Source organism: Cydia splendana, chromosome 3, assembly GCF_910591565.1.
Source record: "Cydia splendana chromosome 3, ilCydSple1.2, whole genome shotgun sequence".
In the NCBI taxonomy this organism is placed as follows: domain Eukaryota; kingdom Metazoa; phylum Arthropoda; class Insecta; order Lepidoptera; family Tortricidae; genus Cydia; species Cydia splendana.
Window position 1 is genome coordinate 9141682 of NC_085962.1, and position 26412 is coordinate 9168093.

A 26412-nucleotide genomic window follows, 5' to 3' on the forward strand; every position below is an offset into this window, starting at 1 on the left:
ACAAGATACATTAAGATGTTAAAAAGTAGGTATCTACATAATGTGAAACTTAATTAATGCCTTTCTTTAACATTTATCAATACCTGGAAAGTGTAGGGAGACTTGATCGTAGCAATTTCATAGTAAACATCTTTAAAGTCAGCAGGAGTTGATATTTCAACCTTTAGTGTTTCTACTGGTGGAGGTTTCTCTATGGAATTATCATCGGCATCGTTTTCTAACAAAGAACTGGCGCCGTTTTGAGAGCCTTGCAACTCGAGATCATTATCGATTCTTGACTGAGGTGATACGTCATTGGAATTGATGTCCTCTAGGAGTGGATTGGAGTTGGGTGTCGTTTGTTCATCATCACCGTTCATTTTTCTGATTGTAACCTTCGGTTTAGGGCTTGTTTTGTATTGCCAACGCCCTGAACCTGGTGCCCGATTAAGTTTGAATTTATAGACGCTGGTGGATGCAACTGGAGTTACTTGTTCAACTGGTGTGGCTTGCACACGAGGCTTAAATCCACGTCTCGATTGATTATCGTTGTTTGAAGGTGTAACGATAGTCTTATGGCCGGAGTTACGATTGCTCTTTCTTCTGTTTGAGAATGATGGAGTGGCGGTTTCACTAAAAACAAAAATAATAAAATTCAGTATATATAATTTCGTCGGGTGACGAGCAAAAGTCACTAAGTACCACCACAAGTTCATAGCCATAGTGAACCATATACTAATATAATAAAAGAAGGTCGATTTTTGTTTAAATTTTTTTTAGTAATTAGTGCCTTTTTCTTGTTTAGTAATTAGTGCCGTTTTTTTTTTTTTTTTTTTTTTTCTTGTGAAGCGCTGGTGGCCTAGCGGTAAGAGCGTGCGACTTTCAATCCGGAGGTCGCGGGTTCAAACCCCGGCTCGTACCAATGAGTTTTTCGGAACTTATGTACGAAATATCATTTGATATTTGCCAGTCGCTTTTCGGTGAAGGAAAACATCGTGAGGAAACCGGACTAATTCCCAATAAGGCCTAGTTTCCCTTCTGGGTTGGAAGGTCAGATGGCAGTCGCTTTCGTAAAAACTAGTGCCTACGTCAAATCATGGGATTAGTTGTCAAGCGGACCCCAGGCTCCCATGAGCCGTGGCAAAAATGCCGGGATAACGCGAGGAAGAAGAAGAGTGCCTTTTTCTTGTCACCTGACGATTTGCAACCAGTCCTCAGAAGATGGGAGGCACTAAGTTCGCCTTTTGTACATTAAGTTTTTCTTTTGTACAATAAAGTTTACATAAATAAATAAATGTGACTATTTATTCAGAAAACATTATTAAAAATATTTGAACCTTTCTTGTGACTTTTGTTAACATTAAAAAAAAATACTATTTAATTATCACTGAAAAATACATAATCACTCAAAAATGGCTGAACAGATTTGGATGAAACTTGGCACGCAGACAGTTATTAACATGTACTAAAACGGAAAACGGTATACTTGTTTTTAGTGTCCATGGAAAGTACAATTTTGTTAATTCGAATAACATCGAATTAATTGACACATCAGTAAATTAATTCGATGTTGTATGGTCCCAATTACATAGACTCTTTTTACGAAAAATTTGATAAAAAACATAGCCTGATCAGTTTTTTAAACTCTTAACATGTTTTGTCCCTATCTTACCTTTGAACACGTTGGGTGTGCGATGAATTACGGTTTTTGAATTTTTTGCTTGGTGCTGGAGAAGTGTCATGATTATCGTTATCCGAATTGCTTTGAGGGCGATGTCTGTTTTTAAATGAACTGCCATTAGATGTTTGCCTTCGAGGTTTACCAAAACTAGTTTCTTCATCACTGATTGACGGAGTTGGTTCTAAGTTATGTCTATTATGATTTTTAGGTAATGAAGGTCCGACCGTTTTCAAAATTCTGTGCGTTGGGCTTGGAGAAATTTTCGCTCTATGACCCGGGGATTGTAAAATTTTCGAATTGCTGTTTAAGACTTGAGCGTATTTCCCGGATATAAAGGTACCAATAACACTAGTCTCATGTACGGTAGTTACCCCATCCTTAACTATAGTCCCTCCGAGAGTTGTTACGAGGCCAAGTGGATGCTCGTCATCATCCGGAGGAAGAGCTGGCTGGTGCACTCTATGTTTAGAACCATGCTTTGGCTTTTGGCCGGGGACCTTGGATGGTCTTAAATTGATAACCTTGTATGTTTCTTCGACAAACTCTGATGGTTGGCGCGATAGGAAATCGTATTCCGGTTCACCGATGTTATTGTTTGTTATCAAAACGGCCGGTTCTTCCTCGGGGTTATCCGATTTAATTTCAACAACGCTGCTCACTTTTGACTTATATACAGCGGACTGTGGCGAATCATGTTGTACTTCAACTTTGCTACTCAATGTAACAGGTTTGTTTTTAGAAGCGTCAGGTTTGGGTTTTTTATTGCTAGACTGAGAATTTTTTGGGTTTTGGGGAGCCGGTTTTGATGCTACACTTTCTACAATTTTAGATGGACCAGCTACAACTTCAACTTTCGTTATTATCTGTTTCTGCTCTTTAGCGACAGATTTTGGACTGTTAGGTACTTTGTCTTCTTTTTTCGAGCTAACTACAGATACAGCGCTGGAAACAGCAGGAGGACCGGTGGGCTTATTAGTTTTGTCTTTATCCGCTATTTTGCTGGGCTTGATAGCTTCAGGTTTTACACTTGTAACTGATGGCGGCGGTGGTTTAGTTTCAATGATGTTTTCTTGAACAGATTTTTCGGTGCTTGGTGGTTCTGAAAGGAAAGAAAACACTGTTAATTTAATTACTTGATACGACTTTCGTGAAAGATTTTACTATTAACAGAAATCACTCGTGTAGGCAGTTAAAGGGATTTGTTTTTTTGTACGTTAAATCATTGGTAAACATTTTCCAAGTATTAAATCTAATAAAAAAAATTAAGTTCCAGGTTTACCCGTTGAAATATGAGGAATTGTATTCAAGACACATGTATGTAATGTAGTATGTAGGTACAAAAAATATTTCTCGTCGAAATAGCATAGGGTTGTGAAAAATTCTATGACCTGGTGGCGGAGCTGACTGAGGCGAGAAGACCATGACAGTATTGCCTATTGTTGTCGTGAAGTCCAGAAAGCCGTAGACGGTCTGGGTGAGGTACTGTCCGGCTGCGGGCTGTGGGCTCGGCGGCTGAGGCGCTCCACCATCATAAACTGGTCCTTCGGCTAAAACTATACTACCTGAAATTCGAAAGTGATTTTGATTACTTAAATGTAATGCAAATGTAGTAATTTACTTAAACAGTTCAAATAAATAACCACTAGTGGTAACAACGTTTTAATTTCATGGCAGCGTTGTTGAGTTAATGGAATCCGTAAAGTAAAATTCAGCTGTTATTAATTAAAATTAATAACCTTTAAATGAACTTTAATTTTCCGTCTGCTTCAAAATTGGCACTTTACTTCAACTCGACCACGCTGCCATGAAATTAAAACGATGTTACCGATCACTAAATTAATCACATAACAATTAATTAAAATAGGTATGCGTAGAACCTGTTATGTAGGCACACCCTTATTTACATTTAAAATGTAAAAAAGCTTGAAACAAAGCACATAGATAAAGCAGAGAACCAGTCTCGGCATTACTTCAGAGCCATTTGTCGGCAAATGATCCGTAATAGTACCTTCATATGGCTTAAAAAAGGGTGTGAGCAAAACAAAGTCATTGGCGAGATACGAGTGTATCTAAACTAATGACGTGTTATGCCGTTTAGCGATGTATTAACTTTTGATAAAAATATTTGAGGCACTCATAATGTTTATATAAAAATGTTTTTTTTGCCTTGTTATTGTTTGTTTCCCCCTACGATTACGATTTCTGTAAGCCTTATGACGCTATTGACGGCATTGACGTGGTGTGATCTATTGATGTGACGTAACGTGACGACTCATGTCTATTTATACAGGGTGATTCATGACACTTCAGCAGGACTAATCCTGCATACTCAGTAACTGATAATTGATCGATCACCGTCGTATTTAGGTTTTTTTAACGTTTTGGTTAATACATTAACGTTAACCTCACTAATACTGATACGAAGCAGTTGCTTATAATTTACGGAATGCGCAGTGTTAGTCCTGCTCACGTCTCCTGAATCACCCTGTATATTATTCTCATTCTTTTAATGACACGTTCAGCACACTGTTAATATAAAAAGAGTTAGTATCATCAAATCAACGGTTAACTGTTAAACGTGTCAAGTACTCACAACGAAAACTGAAAAACTGTAACTGGACCAACAATTTGGTCATACAGAATCTCAATTTTAAAAGTCATCAAACTATGTTGGAGGGCACAGGCCTCCTCTCATGTGGAAGAGGGCTTGGGCTATAGTATGGGGTCCACATGGTCGGAATCCGCAATTCGCATTGGGTCTTGCTGGCCCAATGCGAATTGCGGATTGGGGACTTACCTACACTTTTGAATTTCTTCGCAAATGTATTCAGGTTTCCTCACGATGTTTTCATTCACCGAAAAGGTAAATATGTGTGTTACTTTGTTAGGTATATTCAAATTCATATAAGTACTTATGCAAGTAATAAAAATTATAGTTAAGAGTATAAGCTACCGAACTAGTATAGTCGTACCTATATTTGTATTTGAAATTCCGTACGATTAGCTAAAGTTGTGCAAAGTAGGTACAACAATGTAGGAAAAACATACGGTAGTATAGTAGGTATATGTATAAGGTGTGTTTCCGAGGCCAAAAGGTAACAAATTCAACGGGGATTGTGACTGGAGCTCTTCCTTCCGGGCCATTTGCCAGCAAGTGGGCTGAGATAGTCTACGGATCGGGAACCTCAAGCGCCCTGATGTTTATACTTTCAATTACTTAACTCCAAACATTGTGTACCCACACACACTTGGAGCCGCGATAAGTGATACCATTTCGTGGAGTACGCCTGTTTAACCTGTATAACAATTACGCCGTTTAGAAAGACCTTCTTATCTCGGTACAAAGGCATACGTAAACGTAATCTAATGTAATTGAAGCCTAAGTAGGTACTCGTAGCTTGAGTAAAATATAAAAGTCTGTTAGACACTAACTTGCTAGGCATTTCGACTTTAATGTAAGTATGCGATTTACTTAGTTCAAAAGAGGACAACCTCGTGCAAGGGAGGCATGTGCCCAGCAATAATGGGATGGGAATTTCTTCAACCTAATATACATATATTAGGTTGAAGAAATTGAGGTCACCGGAGACTGCTATAAAATTGACTCCTTGTGTTAGAATTGTTAGTAAGGGGTTTTTTGCATTACACGGAGGAAATTAATTTTCATGGGAACAAAACTAGTTAGATTGAGGTTTTAACACCTAGAAAAATATACCATACTTGTAAGACTGCGTTTGTTTTATTTCAAAATATATATTTTATATATTCAGCCTTTTATTAATTTTATATAATATACTCTTTAGTAACGCCACTTCCTAAGCAGTAAACGGTTCGATTCTCTTGATGAGACACATAACATATTTGTTCATGCATATTTATAGATTCGCCGTAATCTTTATTCGCCATTTTTATGAGCTTTGTTTTGTTTACTCTGCGGGGGGTGCTTGAAAGGATCGTAAAGGATTATAATTCGTTTATTCCGGATCTTGTTTTATTATGCCTAAACATACGTATATATATTATTTTTAAACAGACATAATAAAAGTGAGAATGAACACTAGGCAAAACCTATCGGATTTATAGCAAAAATATATGTTAATTTTAAGTGATCGTCTTTGTAAATAAAATTCAATATTCAAGTAATTAGCAGTCAAAACTCGAAAATAGTTCGGGTCAGATTTTAACTAATTGTGTTTTTTACTACTTTGTTTTGTTTTGTAGTAAAGTAGGTAGTAGTAATAAATTACTGATTTGAGTTTATAGATTTTTCCAGACACGTAAGTGTGAGAAGATATTACATACTTGCCAAATTTCATAGTTCTAGGTCAACGGAAAGTACTTACCTACCCTATACATTTTGGTTTTCATAGATATTCGACTAGATTAATTAGCTTTTTTCAGTAGACCGGCTGTCCCTTGTAGCCTAGTTTTGCAGGCTTACCTGCCCTTTAAACCTATCAGGAAATATACGTTGTATTGTATGAGATTTATTTTCGATTCATAAGTATTTAATAATCGAAATATTGTTACGCTTGAATAAGGATACTCGCAATCTGGGCCATGTGAAATGTTCCGTGAATTATCGTTTTAATTAACACGTTAGCGAGCGAATTTACAACATGTTTACCTACTGCAGTTTAATGGGTATCTTTTACATCATTATCATCATCATATTAGCGCTTTATCGCTTTACTGCTAAACATAGGCCTCATACCGCCGGTGTGCAAGTGGCGTATTAGAATAGAACGCCACTTGTCCCGGTCCTGAGCTAATCTCATCCAGAATTTTTATTTATTATTAAGTGTCTTTTTAGGAAAGTTATGGCGACCCGAATCTTTTAACCAACACCGAGCCGAAAAATCGAACGAAGATTCGGATAAATTTAAATAACAAAGGTCTTCATTCCGCTCACGCATTCATAATCATCATCATATCAACCCTTTATCGCCCACTGCCGAACATAGGCCTCATACCGCCGCCGGCAAGTGGCGTATTAAAATAGTACGCCACTTGTCCCGGTCCTGAGCTAATCTCATCCAGAATTTTACATTTATTATTACTAGTAAGTGTCTATTTAGGAAAGTTATGGCGACCCGAATCTTTTAACCAACCCCGAGCCGATAAAAGCGAAAAAAGATTCTGATAAATTTAAATAACAAAGGTCCCGCTCACGTATTGTCTTATGTTTGAATAAACATGTAAGGGCCACTAACACCATTCACTAAGTAACTGGAGTTGCAATGGTTACCAATACAATTTGACACAGGGTAACGGTTTAACCGCTTAACCCCGGGTTAGTGGGCTGGTGCAAGTGACCCTAAGAGATTCAAATTAGGTATCAATCTATTTATTTAACACTTGCTTGTGTCGCATGTCGAATATACGAGTAGGTCAGTTTTCGCATGGTAATCTGACATAATTTGGCTCCGAGCTTTCAAATGTACGGATGGAAATCTAGCAGAAAGCATGAAACGGCATAAACAGGAAGTGAAACAACATTTTATTAAATAACATGAGAATTTAGATTGGAAACGTATCAGTCTCGGTGCCGCTTGCGCTTAAGAGTCCGCAGAAAGCTCGGGCGAATTTCACCTTCCTAACAAACGGAGTTTCGTTCTTATTTTAAAACTACGTGTTGGATTGTAATGAAACTGCACAAATAATAATGTCATGAGTTTGTAATTAGTTTATATAGCTCCGGCTTATAAAACAAACGAAAAAGAGCAAAAATAATATTTTGCATGTAAATTAACTTAAATTCGCTGTAATTTTTAATTATAGTATCTGAAGCTACATCAACTAATTACAGCCATAGATATACCTTATCGTATTGTAAGTACAACGTTTTAGAGCAATCTAGCTAGTCGTTTTAAAATGGGAGCGTAACTACGTTTGTACGGAGAACCGAGCTTGCTGAGGAATCTTAACTTAACTCTTAACCACTCGCATGATAATGCGAGTGGTTAAGAGTTAAGTTAAGATAATAATAGTATTATTGTAAAATAAGGGTGACAGCTGGCAACTACAGTTGCCAAAAGCATGTGAGTGGTTAAATAAAACCAAATATATAAAAAAGCGCTGCAATAAGTAATATTTTTTTTCATCCAAATTCGTAGGTATATGTGTGCAGTATGTTGTTGCTGGTGAAGAGTGCCCACAATCGTCACGTCCCTCAGCCATGAGGTTACGACAAGGAAGAGAGAGGGAGAGAGATGTTTTAAGAAAAGTAAAAAATACTTACATAAATGAGCGCTCACGCCAAGAAGAATAATGAGTCTGGGATCCATGGCAATGACAATGACGTATCTCGGAGAAGACGATCAAAACAAATTCGCTTGTTTGTGATGTGATCTCATTTTGATACACTTTAACGTAACTTGTGGCGGTACCTGAAACAAAAATAAGTGAAATTATTCAAATTATTAAATCAATTATGTACTTATATTTTGACGGCCGGTCTGGTCTAGTGGGTAGTGACCCTGCCTATGAAGCCGATGGTCCCGGGTTCGAATCCTGGTATTTGTATGATGATACAGATATTTGTTCCCGAGTCATGATTGATTTTTAAAAGTCGCTGAACAAATGTTGTATGAGGAGTACAGCCTACAGTTTAATTTTTTGCTCATATTATAGGCCACACCCGGTATATAACGTTGTCTGAGTACCCATAACACAAGCTTTCTTAAGCTTACCGTGGGGCTTAGTCAATTTGCGTAAAATTGTCCTATAATATTTATTTATTATTATTTATATATCAAACGAATACGTAACCGTACCAAAGTTAAGGAATATAATCTCTAAAAAGACCCCTATTCAGCTAGTGATTTCTTATATCATAAAACGGTTATTATGGATATGACAGGTCAAATCCATATAACCGTTTCATAAAAAAAAACTCTACCTAGACTTCAATTTACCATTTTTATCCTGCTTATTCTGTAAATAAAATTATAAAACTACTATCATTATAAAAATGTCTGGCAAATGTGAAAAAGCTAATATCTTCGTGACCTAAGATGATGTATATTTTTATATTAATAACGCTTACTACTATTCAATACAGCAAATTTTGATCACATTATTTCAGGGCTACATTTATACGTATGTGCAATAATAAAAAAAACACTTTGTTTGACCAAAAGCTGGCGAACGATAACGCAAATTCAATTCGTTTCCCAGCCGCAAAAATATACAAGTAGACGTGTTGAACAATAACAATTATAGAGGCAGTGAACAATTGGGCAAACATGTTAAATTTAAAATCGGTATCGGTTTTGTGCGATGGATTGTTTGCCCGCACAAATGGGAGAGACCGCGGACCGTTTTGCATATGGACTGATTATATTGTCCATTAAAGTGAATCTGATGGTAATGTACCTGTTCATTTTCTCGCATGGATAAATTAAAGAGTATTTTTTGCAACAGCGTATATAATACCTGGTATGTAGGCTTTAAGAACATTGTGCCACTGAACACCACATAATTAGGGCGAGCGAAGCGAGCCCTATCACTATTCGACAAACTATGCATTCTTGTGGTACACTTTACGGAAAAATTATCGCACTGTGAGGCTTGAAATTTACCATAGTAATTTAAATTAATGTCTAGATGTGCTATCAAACATAAAAATATAATTTTATAAACCTAAAAAATTAAATTAAGTAATAACACTTCGTATTACTACTAGCGCCATCTGTTGGCAAAATGATGAATTAACATTCGTGCTAATGTTAATTATTTCTCTAACAGATGGCGTTAGTAGTAAATAAATAAATAAATATTGGACATAATTCTTATACAAATTGACTAAGCCCCACAGTAAGCTCAAGAAGGCTTGTGTTGTGGGTACTCAGACAACGATACCTATGTGGTGTTTTCAATTTCAATAATGTCGATGGCGCTTACGCCATCGCCATTAACAACGATGAATACAAAAGTGAGTTAAAATTTTGGATTCAGACCCACCTCGCTTCGCTTGGTTTGATTCCCAATTTAGCAATTAAGTTTTTGTGAATACCTACTAGAACAATCAATCTTGCTGTATATTCACTGCGGAGGTCAATTTACTGGTATGTTTTGTGACGCTGATGAACTGATCAGTCATGTTGTGTTAGCAAACTTAAATCGGGTATTTTCAGTTCAAGAAACAGTTTTAGTGTTACTATTGCTTGGAATTGCTAAAATTATAAATAAAGATAAGCATATTAATACAAACTTCAGTGACTTAATTAGGGCCGATACAGACGGACTACAACCCGACTGCAACTTGTATGGGAACTGCACGCCGACTGCACACCAATTGCAACGTCGGCGTGAAGTTCAACAAAATGACTCAGAACCCTGGCAGTCCTAGCACTGGTAGTAGGTACAGTCGAGGACATAAATATGTATACATTTCTTCACCTTAACCCATTGAAATAAAGTGAAAAAATGTATACATATTTATGTCCTCGACTGTACCTAGTGGAACTCAGGTTTGGTGCAACAAAGGCACATTATGTTTTGGTCATCCGACTCATCTTGATGAGCACTTAGGAGAGTGTAGTACTTAAGATAGAGCTGATGCCGAACCCTGGCAGTACCTAGTGGAGCTCGGGTTTTATACAACATAGGCACACGCTGTTTTGGTCATGCAACTCGTCTTGATGAATACTTAGGAAAGTATAGTACCCAAGATAGAGCTGATGCTGAACCCTGGCTGTACCTAGTGAAACTCAGGTTTGGTGACACACAGGCACACGCTGTTTTAGTCACTCGACACGTTTTGATGAGCACTTGGGAGAGCAGTACCCAAGATAGAGCTGATGCTGAACCCTGGCAGTACCTAGTGGAACTCAGGTTTGTTGCAACATAGGCACACGCTGTTTTGGTCATCCGACTCGTCTCGATGAGCACTCAGGACAGTAGTACCCAAGAAAAGCTGATGCTGAACCCTGGCTGTGCCTATTGGAACTCAGGTTTGGTGCAACATAGGCACACGCTGTTTTGGTCATCTGACTCGTCTTGATAAGCACTTAGGAGATTAGTACCCAAGATAGAGCTGATGCTGAACCCTGGCTGTACCTAGTGGAACTATGTGTGTGTGATCAATAATAAATAAATGACCGCCAGTAGCTGTCCAGACGGGATAGTTTTTCGCTCAATTGTGTGGTGTGGACGCAAAAATAAATTCAAGGACATTGGCTCGCTGACCCAACATTATGTAGGATGTAGGAAAGTCAGTTGGCTTCCTTACAAAAAGTACTGGGCGACCGTGTAGGATGTAATAAGCGCTTATTAAATTGTATACGTGTGGATGATATTGGCAATTTGATTTTGTCGTCCTGGGCACGCTTTTAATGGACAAAGTAAAAGCTGTAACAGACAGGCGTACCGGACAGCAACCGGGGTCCGGTTAGTATATTTCTTTCTTGCTCTCACTTACAGCTGCGTTCTTAACGGACTTTATTACGTACCCACTCGATCGAACATGAAACAAGCCTCGGATTGGTTCAAAGTCGCGGTCCGGTACGTTTTGGTAGAAAAACTCCGCGAGCCCTTACAAAGCTCTGCTTTTTGCTAGTTATACCTAGTTATACATAAATTGTACCTACATACAGTTAAACAGTTAATTACGGTCTTAAAATTATATAATCAATAATTACTTTAACTTTCAATTAAAAATGATTACAGTCGAGTTCATAAATACATACCTACATTTATTTGCCTTAATTTATTGTCTTAAGGTGAAAAAAATTATACATATTTTTGAACTCAACTGTACATAATGTAATTACATAGTCATAACAGCTCCTTAAGTCGCTTCTCGCGGAATTACTCCGTCAGATAGCTATGCGATGGCGATGGTCCTTTGTCAAGTAATAAGGTTTTTTTAAGAACAAAAGCAGCGTCTACCGACTAAGACCACAGTGTCCACAGTTGACTATAGCCTTACAGTTTCACACAGAAGATCTACAAATAATTGCTTCAATATTTAGGAGCAGGGGCTATCATCGAATGCTTGGATATATCTTATTAGGAATGCCAATAGACCGGGCGTAGCCAACGTGCAAATCGTTTACGCTCCGTAGCTAACGAAACACAGCTGTCTCCGTCGCACTAGTATGTACAAGTGATAGAGAGAAATGACTACGCTACGCCTTGCACGTTGGCTAGGCATCCAGGTACATACGCGGCATTATTTTGCTCCGAGATGTGTTGGTAGTATATTGAATTCGCGAAGCTCCGCTATCCGCATAGCTGTGCGTTACGAGTAGAGCTCGCGGTCGTGTCCGGGTTTCGTGTACACGTGTTCGGTACCCGTTTCCGAACTACACGTACACGGTTTTCTGACCCGTTGTACACGTGTAGTCGGGCACACGTGTAATTAAGATCCATGTATCCGGGTACCCGGGTACACGGCGAAACGAACCTTAAATACACGCGGGCCTAACCCGTCCTTGGCGTGTAGCGGTGATTGTAGTAATGTATAAAGTTTTAAATAAAACAAAGATTCAGGTTCAGGAGCTCCGATAGTTTAGCAGTTTTATTTTATCGGATGCTCAATGTGATTGATATGTGTTGTACCAATTTAATCGATTTTTTACCTCAGCAGCTCGAACAAGGGTACTTTGCTACTTAAAACAGTGAGCAAAATGTGATTTTGCTAAAGGAAAATATAACATATTCCGTTCGTGGTAGTTTCAGTAAGCATAACTATCTACTTTTGTATTAGATAATCATTTAGGTTTACTTTAATTATCAATAAACTACATCAATGAAGAAAATGAAATATCTATCAATGAAGTCAACGGTTACTAATATATTGTTAATTTTAATCTTATGATTATTGAAACAAAGTGTACTTACCTACCTATTATTGACATTACCAATCAATCCAGTAAAACTGCAAAGTAGGTAATCGAATCCTCCTAACCTCCCACATATTCAATCGTATGTCTTCATAGCTCGAATCTCCGCTACACGAGAGTGAAGGGTCGAACCGGCGGGTAAATAAGATCCGTTGTTTCATGTAGGTACACGGGTACCCGTTTAAACGTTTCCGAATCCGGGCGGGTTCGTGTAGTTCGGGTTCTTAAGCCCGGCGGGCTTAAGAACACGGGTACCCGTGTCAGCGTGTAACACGTGTATCGGGAGCTCTAGTTACGAGTAAGTAATTATTTTACGCCACTCCGTGTCATCCCCAGTTCCTTTTTTCTTCCGGCGGCGCGTCGATGCTCGGGCGAAATAATAAAAGATAAAGGTGAGAACCTTAGCCCTCTTTTGTAAGCTTTTCTATTTTGTTTTCAATTATCGACCGATAAAACAGAACTGGTTCTGATGGAACATTTTGTTGATAGAGGTCTAGCGATGTTTTTTTTTTCGCTTCCGCGCCATACTGTTGGACGTTATCGGGTACTCTTGATAAATTATATTTCGGACCAAATCATAAATAGTAATAAACTGAAAGCCCACACAATTATTAGGGAAAGAGGTATACATTTTGAACGGTGGATCAAAAAAATCATGGAAAAAAATGGTGGATCAAATTGTGGTGGTGGAAAAATGCTGGCCAAGTGCGAGTCGGACTCGCTCACCAAGGGTTCTGTAGGTATAAGTTTAACTTTTATTTAAATGTATAGTTCAGATTTTTTCCTGTACTTCTAGTGTAAGACGATATTACTTGCCAAATTTCATAGTTCTAGGGCAACGGGAAGTACTCTATAAATTTTGATTCCCTTGAGTGTCGAAATATACGTTTTTTGCGGCATAAACGGCCGTATCTTTTTTTTTTACATTAACTTAGATGTATGACATTTTCACAGCTTGTGTACTCACGCACTCGACTGGTGTTTATTTAAAACTTTCGCAGTTGCACATCATCTTATAATATTTCCACATTGACTAAATTAAAAAGTAGCTTGAGAAATCACTAAATATTTGTCGTATAAATTATACACTTGTCTCGAACTAGGGCGCTCAATGTAAGGTCCCGATGTCTCATGCAATTACCACTCGCGTCCATCTGTTGACTTATCACTTCTGCAGGCGACAGCTTCAATTGTATCTGGCGTGTTGGCGACACACTCAAGCATCTACATTTGTACGTATGTATAGAACCTCGTCAAGCCGAATTTCTGTGTAGATTGGCATCTATTGTTCAAAGTCCAGTCTGGCATAGCGGAGCGCATCGGAAGCATTTGAATGCTTAGTAAGTTCCGATTGTAGGCAGTAGTCGCATCACTGCAGTACTGAAATGCATGCAGGGGAATTCTATGAACGTCACATTCTATTCAGCCTGCCTGAGCCCATGAATCGTTAGGCTAAGAGATTAGCATGATAGCTTCCATGAATATGATGGTATTGTTCTGTTTTTGAAATAAAAATTACACTACCTAAGAAAAGAAGATATGTTCAAAATTCTAATCTGGCATTACTTGATCTGATATATTATTTACGCTTATAATTTTTTAAACAGTAAAATTTGAAAATCTTAAACTTACTTAAACTTGGCAGGTACAAAACGATAAGCAACTTCAGAGACTGTGCATGACAGGAAATAGTTTCTCAGGTGCCTGAGACGTATTCCTATTCCTATCAGGCCAATTCGAGTTTTAGTTATTAGATCTGCTTCCAATATGATAGTGATCTGTCATTGTAAAGCGACATTTCTTCAACCAAAAACGTCACTTTTGACACTGACAGATCTGTATCATATTGGAAACAGATCTAATAACTAAAACTCGAATTGGCCTGTACGAGTATATTTACAAATCTGTTTCAGCGACCTCCGATACCTACACCCTGCAGCTGTCAACAGCCGAGCGCCCCATCGACACGTGAAGGAGCTTTGTGCGGTCTTATGACTCGCGTGTGTGCGTGAATGGGCGACTGTTTGCCAGGGAGATGGTCGCTATGTTTGTGGCGGCTGGCGGTCGTCTGGAACTATTAAGCCGATGCTCGCGTTACAGTAGGTAGAGACAGAAAAACAACAAGGACCAAATTGACTCTCATGTTTTCAATAGGTATTGACTTTGTTGTGTAACCTTTAATTTGGCATGCTCCAATATTCGAGAGTACCTATATATTTAGCTGAAATAAACAAGATATAACTAATTGAATTATTATTGCGGCCTCATTTTATCTAAATGGCAGGAGGTCCCGGGTTCGAATCCCGGCTAATCCCGGGTGTTTATTTGTGTATTGTGTGTTTATCACAAATATTTCTTCCTGAGTTCAGATGTATCTTTATATTATATATACTTATAGTCGTCTGGTATCCACAACACAACCCTTACTGAGCTTACCTACTGTGGGACTAAATAAATTTGTGTAAGATTGTCCTATAATATTAATAATTATATATTTATTTGTATGCAAAAAACGCCGTTTTGATTGGAAACCACATTTAAAATAAAAGGTAACCAAGGTCAAATAGCAAAGCGGCATAGATTTTTACAAGCAGAACGTAGATATTTGCAATACGTATGAATCGAAAACTTTTATTGCACAAGAATGAATACGCTGTGACCGCTTTTCTAAAGGCGAATTGAATTGGATCGAAGTCGATTGTATTTGCCGACGCTACCGGATCCGTCTGCCGGTTCATCCCTCTATTCAAACAACATTTAATGAGGTGGCACGGCTGAAAGACTGCGACTCTTATGGTACCGCTCTTTGTTCATACAAATTATCTGTATTTTTGCAGCACTACCCAGAATATATATTGACCACACATTTTCTTTTACATCATCATCAATATGAAGAGGGCCTGGTCCTCTGTCGCTGCATTTTCTTTTCTAGCCTATTCTGGGTCTTCGATTTTTCTCTTTACAATTATAAAATAAGATAAATTTAATTGCAAAACTATATATTTAAATATTGATTACATACCTATTGGTTTTGTAGGTAATACTGTAGTTTTGTACTTTTTTAAAAGAGAAATGCCCACGAGAAATAAGCTAAAGCATTAAATAAATAATTAGGGGTCATCCATTAATTACGTCACACGTTTAGGGGGAGGGAGGGGGTCAAGAAAATGTGACATATTGTGACATGGGGGAGGGGGGAGACACAAACTTTGTGACGTCACTTTAACTTCATCAGTAACCGAAATTTTTTTTTAAATTATTTTATTCGCTGTACATTTAAATAACAAGTTTTTAAAACGATAATCGTTTTAATTCTTTTAATTTTCTTTCCTAAGCAGTTTTGGGTTATAAAATTACTAATATTTATATCGTCAAAAATATTTTGATAAAATATTAATAATACTTAGGTACTTACTTAATTCGATTTGGCGATTTCGTAGAAAAAATGTGACGTCACACTAGGGGGGAGGGGTTTGCCAAATGTGACCAAATGTGACAAGGGGGGGGGGGGGGGAGGGGTCAAAAAACCTAGAAATTCGTGTGACGTAATTAATGGATGACCCCTTACGTACCAATAAAGTGTACCAAAAGCATAAGGTTCGAAAATATGTATAAATACTACCTCGAAAAAGACGCTAAAATCTCTATAGCTATTTATTTACACATACGATTTCCTAAAGAAAAATAACATGGTAACTTACGCGGACTTACAAATGTAGCAAAAGTTAGTAGTATGTAAATATTGGAAGACCCGCAGTATATAAACTGGAGACGAATGTTGTCCGGTAATTTATGTTAGCAGATCCGCGCCTATTGCCTTTGGACAAACAACATGTCCGCTCGAGACCAAATTTATATTCCAAGTTTCAGCGGACCGGAGCTGCCCGCGGAAACATCCCGTGCCCGCCGAAACCGATAAAGAACTTACCAGAAGTGATACAAATGAGCGTAAATAACAGAAAATCCCGATGCTTATTCGTTGTTTGTCGGAGTTCCTGTGTTAACACTACGAGAAAGTTTGCGGGATCACGTCTGAATTAGAAGCAACTGTAGCGATGAGCCGGCGTATTCTTATTTTAATTATAGGATATAAAATCCTGACGTGACGTTTTTGGTTGAAAAAATAACACTTGACACTGACAGATCCGATCCATATCCTATAATTAAAATTAGAATACGCCTAGATATATTTGATTCAATTGAAACATATCTAACGTGCGCGAGGCCACCGAAATATTATGCTAAGCAAACAAGGCGACGAGGATGCGGCCGTGCCGCAGTTTTGGCTGCATCCCAGACACGTTTTGCATTTTATTCAAAACGTTGACTTGAAGGACAACGTTTTATTATTTTACTACTGTGACGTGATTCGAATGCACCTGAGCCGTCAGCGCTGGTACCTACGTCTCGGCCGGATTCCCGCTAGTAGGTAGCGTATGAATTATTTCATTTCAGCGGAGGAAAATTAAATCGATTAAAGCTCTCAGGTAGGTACTAAGTACTAACTACTGCGAGTATAAGCGCCACTTGCGCTTTCCAGGATTCACTAACTATGTAACTCGGAGTTAATCGTTTTAATTTGAAGTTAATAGTACACTTTAACATTGTATAAATGGTTAACTCCGAGTTACTTGGCTAACCCTGGAACGTGCAAAAAAAAAACAAAGGATTATTTTATAATCTAAATAGGTCTGGCAGGTTATAAAATAATATTATTAAAGGACCATTTTCGTCTTTATTATTAAGGTGCAGTTCAACCAGTAGTTTTTGAAAAATCGTAGCGTATTTTTAGATCATAATGCGGTTGCCAATAATATGAATACAGTCAGACTAAGACAACGATTTTGAGAGCACACGCAGTGCAAGTGTTATTTTAAACGTCAAACTTCTATTAAAATTGTTGCAGGCTTTTCTTGGTCTAGCTCTATAGCAATCTTGAGACCTTTCTTTAGTAACTTAATCGATTCGAAACCTGACAAATTACTTTCGCTTGATAAAAAAAAACACGAACATAGCGAGGTCTATAATAGAGAGGTAATTTTTTAACTATTTTTGCATAAATCTATTTATTTATTTCTGATCGGTCTAATCGATTACTTTTTGTTAAGGCTAACTAAAAATAACAATGATATCCGCGATCGTGGGCACGCACGGACGCCTGCTCAGTGCACACTGCACAGCGAGCTGCGTTCGGAGAAGGCCCTGAGTTCATGGCGCCTTAACACGTATCCAGACTAGTAAATTTTTCGCCAATCTGATTAAATTGTCCGATCGAATCAGGAGGTTCGGACGCAAACGCTAATTTGGCTCGCCGATAATGACCGATATTACCGATAAAATGAGGTGCGGACGCAAGAATACCAATTTGTGACGCCAGTATTTTCGTTCTGGGGTATTTATTTAATTTAGAGGGCTCTGATATCACCATCAATCTAAATTGGTGATTGAATTGGAGATTGACGCCAATTTCATTTCTGATCAAATCGACCGATTTGATCAGTCCCGTCTGGATACCGCTTTAAGAAATATGGCAATAACTAAATGACATTAGGAATGCAAGTCAATTTTGCTATAACACCGTCGAAGCTCCAGGCTCTGTGTGTGGTTGGTATGAAAACGTGATCGGGCACTTTGGGCGCTGCCGTAAACGGTAAAGGTTAACGTTCCAAAGGTAGTATTTAATAGTTAACATATTTATTTTAAATTTTACTGCACAAAAACAAGTGAAACGTACAAAAGACGAACTTAATGTCTTTAGGCATTCTCTACCAGTCAACCACGGGGCCAAACAGAAACATAGGTAACTACAAATACCATCCAGGAATTTACCATTTATCCATTTATTTGTGTTGTAATGTTGAGTGTAAATTTTAATTTTCGTTCTTCTTTTTTTTCTCTTTTGTCTGTTACCAATTTTTTATGCCACGAATAAACTATTTCTATTTCTATTTCTATTTACACTTCTTAATTATATTACTAGAAATAATTAATAAGCCTAATAAGTATATAATAAAAAAATAACTGAATACCATAGTACAAGAATAATTAATAGTTAAGTAAGCACATAAATATAATACATATACACATAAACATATATAAATACATAATGATAATAAATATTAGAATTTGAGACTAGGGATTAAGTCCCCCAAACTACCTAGTAAATAAAATCTTAAATATTAAAGGTATTAACTAGGTTTAAGAAATTGTAATGCTATTATTTTTTGAAATAAACAGATTTAATTCTTAAATTCTTCCCTTACACCAAAGATAAAATGTCACTATATTTAATACAAAGTTAACTACATGTACATATGTGTTGACATGTACACAGCTCGCTTAAGGGAACACTGCCTATACAGCCTTCTTTTGAAGCTCGGACACCTTACTTTTCATCATCATCATATCAGACTTTCGGTGATATGATGACTATATCACCGAAAGTCCGCTAGACGTAGGCAATCCCCAAAACAAGTGGTATGCTGTCCTGAACTTTGATCGCTGTTTTTGAAGTGAAAACTTCTTTAGCGGCGCTGTGCACTTTTTGTGATGGGGAAAAAGTGTTAAACTCGCGAGAGCGTAAGACGTGACGTCACGTGTGACGGACACTGTTACAATGTCATTGAGTTTTTCTTTTTTGATTTAAATGCCATCTAGTGAGTTTCCCTCAAACTGGTACTAATATAACTCTAGTACTCACAGTGATGTGCTTAGGGGTTTCAAGTAATGCGACGAAATAATGCTAGATAGCGTTAACCTCAATTATAGTGCTGCTGACATTTTGTACTAGATGGCGCTGTTGTTAATATTTTGAGTTACAATGCCATTGAGTTTTCACTTCTGTCGGCACTCCCGGAGTGCAACCCGTTGTTTTTTTTAACTTGATTGTATTGACTTTATTGCAGGCCTAAATTGGCTGCATCCTCCGGTTCGAGATTGCAACTTTGTGCCCCAGTGGTTATCAGGAATATAGGAATACCGCATTATATGTTTTCTGTAAACTGGAGCTGCCCCAGATTCGAGCATTTCGAGCAACATCTCGTTGTGCCCTAGCGATCCCTTTCATTCTCAGTTCTATTTTAAATATTTGAAGCTAAATATCTACTAAATAAAACGACAAATGTACAATTTTATTTATTTATTTTTATTTTTATCCTGCAGAATAAATCTATATAAAACACACACAACGCATACCTGCGTACGGTTGTCCGAAACCGATTTTCATTTTAGACATTCGACCACATCTCATTCAAATGCAAATCCATTATGCGCACCACGGAACGTCCAATACGTACGTTTTACATGCGCAATGAATATTAAAATAACATAAAGGGATGTTTCATATGGCATTTGGTAAATTGACAAATGAAATCGGCCATGAATAAAATAAATATAAAATGCAGTTTCGATTTTTTGTTGTCGTACAAACACATCGTTAATTTTATCTACATAAAAATACTTAGGTACTCATTCTCATTTATAAATTAAGTTTGAACTTGTGTTTAAACAAAATTATATGAATGAACTCCTCAATCTGTTAAAGAAAAATATGTGGATTTTTCGCAGTATTGTTCCTCATAAGAGGAAAAGCTGCACCCAACTGTGGAAACTATGTAGCCTCGTGGTATGATTGATGCATGGTTAATGGATTAGTCTCTTAGTAAGTAAATTAACAAGATAACTAAACCTCACATATAATATATCTAAATAAGTTGCAACGTCTAATAATTAAAGGGTTAAGTCAGGCGTGAACAATAATTCATATTAATCAGAAACACAATCCATGCATTTGCTGAATTACCCAATAAAGCCTTGCCGGTAACTTCCTTAACACGAATCAGTTAAAATGCTATTCCTTGGGTTATTTCGTAAGGTTGAGCTGGGCCTGAGGCATTTGATCAGCGTGGCATGAGTCACACCACGAGGGCGCGCCTCAGACGGTTCAACCGATAACAACAATGGATCCTAACTGCCAGCCGAAAGGTTATCGCCGAACCTCCCACGTTACCGTAGTACATCATTACGTAATGAGCACAGGATTTACGCCAGTTTGTCAGGCAATTATAAGTCTGATTAACAGCTTTGAGTTGGGTCAATGAAGCTGTTAATTAATATACTATGTTGTCGCATTGTAATTAGACTAATTAGCCATAAGCCATAATATGTAGGTATTTCGATTAATCTTTATTGTAAAATGTAATCCAAACTGTAATACTAAACATATAATGATATTAATGATAAACAATATTTACGAGTAATTTTAGAGCTATTTGAAATTACACTGGCTGTCCCACAGAAAACATAGAGCACCACTATGACCAGCCAAATATTTACTTGATACTTGTTGTGAGTGTTGTGACCTTATTTATATTATTATCAATAAATAGGTACCTATCAAAACGTTGGATCACAACCACATGTGCAACCATCACCACAGTTTTATCCTAGTGAGGATTTGTTTGTTGACACAGATTTGTAGCCACATTGGTAGATTTGTTGCGATTAAATTATCCATCAATAACTATCCTATACACTGTACTCTTACAATCAAATTCTAACATTATCTAGGTTTTACTTATATCAAGAAAACGCTCTTCTGCATCGCGTCTCAAACGCACCTGTGGCAAAGGTTACACGCGTCAGAAATAGGTACACGTGCGGTAGGAGTACATATTTACCTATGACAAGGTTGTGGTTATGGCGGTATTTGGATGGAATCGATTGTGAAGATAAATTATAAATAACGGCGAACAAATCATCTCACATGGCGGCTTTTCACGATATGCCTGGTAGGTAGGTATGTATTAGCTAGGAATATCGACGAATACGTGGCTGTCATCGATCTATACCGTATTATTTGTAAGGCACATCTATGTGCATGGGAATTTCATGATCTGGCGGATTTTACGATCGGCCGCCGAAATATTCAAGTCTAATTCTTAGCCAAATACCTATATTCTTTAATAAGTAGTTGCAATTAGGTAGGTATAAATAATATATTAAGATTTATAGGTGCAATAATAAATTATGTGTTGTCTATTTTGTAAGCACAGGGTCTTCCTTAAGCTTGGGCGGGCAGGCTGGTAGGTGAGGCAGTGAATGTTTGCGCGATCTCCTTGTTCCCCATTGTGCGCGGTTAAGCGGCGACAGAAGCATCTCCGAGATCTGCCTGCCATTGTTACACGCGATCGATGTTCGTCTTAACCCCACAAAGGGCAGGGGAAAATTGTTTGTCGCAAAATTTATTACAAGGCACATCGCGTCGCGGGATACATATTCCACTAATACCGCGCCGGGCGCCACCCATCGAATGATGCGCCCGGCGAATAAATCGCGGCCTTGGTTCTGCATTTTGCGAATATATAAAATCATCGAACTAATCGAAGTTTTGCGATGTGTATAGTAAGGTAAACGTACTGGTGCTCGACGCGGTCCCACATGTCATCTTGAAACTTAAGTCATTGTCAATAGAGGTGACAGCAAGGTGTCATCTATTGGGCATTAGCATGTCGAGCATTAGCACGTTTACCTTACGTACATACATTCGAATGGAACTTTCGAAGCTTAGGTAACGGACATGGACCCTTTTGCAAACTTTGTACTGTTCCTAATTTTATGTGTTGCCGCCGCGGCAGGACCAGGATTTACCCTATAAAATTTTAACGAACCATTTAAGTTTGCTCTTGTAAAATGGCAGTCCAACGAATTGTTGAGATTAATTCTGCTTAAAGGCGAAAAAGGCGCTTTTCCACATCCTCAGTATTATTAAAAATGTTATTTGTTTTGACTCGGTAGCGCGCTAGCTACAATGTTTACTTCAAAGCTTTTAGGATTAAATATCTGGAATACATAAGCGAATAATACATATGTCCATTCATTACACAAACAGTAAACATAAACAACGCTAAACAAAACCAACCGACATCTTCCTTATTAATTAATATAAATCTGAAATCCTAACACTGCGGACATAATGGAAATTTACCATATGCTTTGGAAATTTACCATTGCAAATATGCTTGCTGGACTTACACAATTTATGATTCTACGCGAGAGTAAATAGTGTTATTTTCGAAATTATTTTCATATGCATAGTAAGAATTGACAGAAATGTAAACAGTAAGTAAACTGTAAATCAATCATGTCTGTATTTTAAAATGGAATATAAATTCCATATTTGAATGGAATTTCGAATTTTAGATTGTTACAGGGACGTCGTTACTAATGGATGAATAATGCTGTATATTTTGGGCGCCGTAATGGGATCTCAAATATAGTCGCTCGGGAACAACTCGGATTTATTACTGAGAGTGTCCGCGCCGTTGGCCTTTTAGGACGGGTATTGTGTACGACGATGACGTAATTAAAAAAGACAAGTGTGTTTAAATGATAAACTCATCAAGCACAATTAATCTGGTAAAGGGTGGCATAGTCCGGTTAAGGATCACATTTCAGGTGGTCCGTTCTTATCTTAAGGCAACATTTTGTTTTAATTATAATAATAGTTGGTAGTTATTTAAGACAACTGAATTTATTTATCCCACGATAAATTATTGTTTTATTTTTTGTGCGTATTTTCTTGATTTCTCTTGGTTGGTGGTTAGTTACATGGAATATTATATACTTAGATGAAACTCTCAAAATATTTATATGACTTCGAAAAATGGCCCATATAACTGACTCTTATCTGACACCTAGAGTAGGATCATGTTAAGTTTTCATGCCAAGTGCTACGTCAAGTATTAAGTAATTAAGTATGAAGTTTTTAGAGATATGTATGCGTTTTTACTGCCAAGTTCGTGCAAAGTTAGTGAGGTCAGAGTCTATCAATGTAATTTATTCCTTCTCCATAAATATAGCAAAAACACAAAGTTGTAATGTGAAATATTTGGCGTTGTCAAATTGCACGCTGCATAGCTGAGTCGCTCGCGGCAGAATAAACGTGGGGTCTTTTTTGAGCTCTAGACGGATTTCTATTTATTATAGTTCGTTGAAAAATTTAATCAATGTCTGAAAATTGATGAAAGATAAAATTGAGGAGGGCGGTTTTTATTTACCAATTTGACACGACGTGTTATTATTGACTAGCAGTGCCCGCGGCTCCGCCCGCGTGTAATTCGGTCTGTGTCAGTAAGCGGCTAATTTCTAATCCTAATTTCTCTCCCTCTCCTCTGGAGGCGGAACTTGAAGTAAAGTTGACATATGGATATGCTAGAGGACTGAAGTCCAGATAAAATATTTTACAATTAGGTACCACTAAATAAAACTACACTCCAAAATCAATAGTTTTATTCGCCCTTATTCAAATTTTACACGTGATTTAAACTTAGAGAATATAACCAAACGGAGTGGTCAATTAACAGGCGTTCCCCTCTGTCGAAAATAGGCGGCCAATGGTCAACCGAAGTTTATCTGACATGGCTATGTTTACGTTACGTAGATACACATTTGATGTGCCCCTCCCCCGCAAAAAACGCCAGACTATTTTGTACCGAAAATTATAGACGGCGTCTCCGTTGGTTATATTCTCTAAGGCAGCCATACTCTGAGTGTGACACCCCTGCAGGGGTTCCGCAAGAATTTAGAACACTATGCTTTAGTCGCCTCGAAACACACTTCTAAAAACTATTGTTTTATTGTAGGGTTCCATCAAGTATTTCGCTTTCCAAAAGGGTTCCGTCAAAAAAAAAAGATTGAGAACCGCTGCTCTAAGGATTTAAACGACAGAGTAGTAGGTGAATATCGGACGATACAGTAAGGTATACGCGCGCGAGCGAAAGCGAAGCGGCCTGCCTGGCTAGAGCGCCACTTACCGTGGTCTTCTTCAGACTCCTGAGGAAGACCACGTGCCCCTTGTAACCTCAATGCGTTGCGAAACTTTCGCGAATGATTCGATTTTTTTCGGGAAGGCATGGTAATGCGTATAAAATGCGAGTCCCAAATCGTTTGACTCCGTAAACGACCAGTCGGCCGGATTAAGATATTTTGATGCCCTAAGTATTTCTAGACCATGGTGCCCCCTCTCCCTAGGGTCATCAAGATTACATTGAATTTTTTTGATAAATTGAGTGACGTTCATTGCTGCATTTCAGCTGAGAATGGAAATCAGCTAGTCACATCATTTTATCACGAAAATTGACAGTGCCGCAGCAGTAACGTTGCAACAGAGTACCTAATGCTGCTGCAGGCCCCACCCGAATGTCACCTTTATCATATCTTAGAAAGTTATTGAAAACGCGAGTGAAGCGAGCGCGAAAATTTTTCGATATAAAATAACGCAATTTGATAGACAGTTGTACATTTTTACTTTTAGTACGGAAATCAGTCACATCATTTTATCACGAAAATTGACAGTGCCGCAGCAGTAACGTTGCAACAGCTAGAGTACCTAATGCTGCTGCAGTCGCCACTCGAATGTCACCTTTATCATATCTTAGAAAGTTATTGAAAACGCGAGCGAAGCGAGCGCGACAATTTTTCGTTAAAAAAAAACGCAATTCGATAGACAGTTGTACATTTTTACTTTTAGTATGGAAATCAGTCACATCATTATATCACGAAAATTGAATATCACCTTTATCATATGTTAGAAAGTTATTGAAAACGCGAGCGAAGCGAGCGCGAAAATTTTTCGATATAAAAAACGCATTTTGATAGACAGTTGCACATTTTTACTTTTAGTATGGAAATCAATCACATCATTTTATCACGAAAATTGACAGTGCCGCAGCAGTAACGTTGCAACAGAGTACCTAATGCTGCTGCAATCGCCAATCGAATGTCACCTTTATCATATCTTAGAAAGTTATTGAAAACGCGAGCGAAGCGAGCGCGACAATTTTTCGATATAAAAAATCGCAATTTGATAGACAGTTGTACATTTTTACTTTTAGTGTGGAAATCAGTCACATCATTTTATCACGAAAATTGACAGTGCTGCAGCAGTAACGTTGCAACAGAGTACCTAATGCTGCTGCAGGCGCCACCCGAATGTCACCTTTATCATTTGTTTATATGTTATTGAAAACGCGAGCGAAGCGAGCGCGAAAATTTTTCGATAATTTTTGGTGCCCCCTAGACATGGTGGCAAGTGCTTATTTTGCTTAAAAGGGTTAATCCGGCACTGCAAATGACAGAGGTCAATGTTTTTTTTTTCAAAGTACCCACCTTCGTGGCCATTATTAAGTGCTTAAGGAGGCGATACGTATGAATATGGATTTGATATGGATGCGATATAATTACGATTAGGTATAATTCATGACGGAGAAAATAAATAATTTTATGCAATTATACGCGTGTTGATATGTGTGTTTATTTTACCACTACGTAACTATGTAAACCCATTTTTAGTTTTCTTGGTTACTTAATGTTTACTCAGCTCCCCAAAAGAAGGCACTGTGCAATGAGGGCCAATTAATTTACTGTCGTTTAATTTTGTTGTATTATTAAATCAACACAATTTATTCAATTAAATTTGTTGATATCCGTACGATTGATTGAAATTCTAAACTTAGAGTTAATTTGGCAAAATCCTTCCGCGGTGGCATATTTATGTCACATCGTATTAAATTCAGCGCCATCTGTTAGTTTACCAGGGTATTCTATTGTGTTAGCACATATTTGAAAAAAGTTTGCCCCTTCTTCCTAAGTAGCGCCATACGATTCAGGGGCAAACTTAAGTCAATCGAGTGTTGTGGCTACTTCCCCTTTTAGGGGTTGAATTTTTATAGCCTATAACCTGGCCGGGGATTTTCTGGACAGATTAGTAAAGTTTTCATCTAAATCCGTTCAGCCGTTTTCACGTGATGCGCGTTCAAATAAACAGACAAACACATAAACAGATAAACAGACAAACAGACAAAAATTCTAAAAACTTTTGGAACGTGTTCTGTTATCGATTCT

General features: G+C 37.7%; 1 protein-coding gene and 1 long non-coding RNA gene across 2 annotated transcripts in view; one reads left to right on the plus strand and one right to left on the minus strand.

The window, feature by feature from the left end:
- LOC134806522 (uncharacterized) overlaps positions 1 to 26412 on the plus strand; it is a 383826-nt gene that overhangs the window by 48240 nt on the left and 309174 nt on the right. The gene's annotated exons all lie outside the window — the stretch shown is intronic.
- Positions 1 to 26412, minus strand: part of LOC134806485 (uncharacterized) — a 63014-nt gene that overhangs the window by 1750 nt on the left and 34852 nt on the right. Inside the window, exons 2-5 of the mRNA XM_063779756.1 lie at positions 7902 to 8049; positions 3049 to 3222; positions 1652 to 2759; positions 84 to 612 (exon numbers count right to left, since the gene is read on the minus strand). Coding sequence (XP_063635826.1) covers positions 84 to 612; positions 1652 to 2759; positions 3049 to 3222; positions 7902 to 7947 — 1857 coding nt within the window. The 5' untranslated portion in view covers positions 7948 to 8049. The remainder of the gene's footprint in view (positions 1 to 83; positions 613 to 1651; positions 2760 to 3048; positions 3223 to 7901; positions 8050 to 26412) is intronic.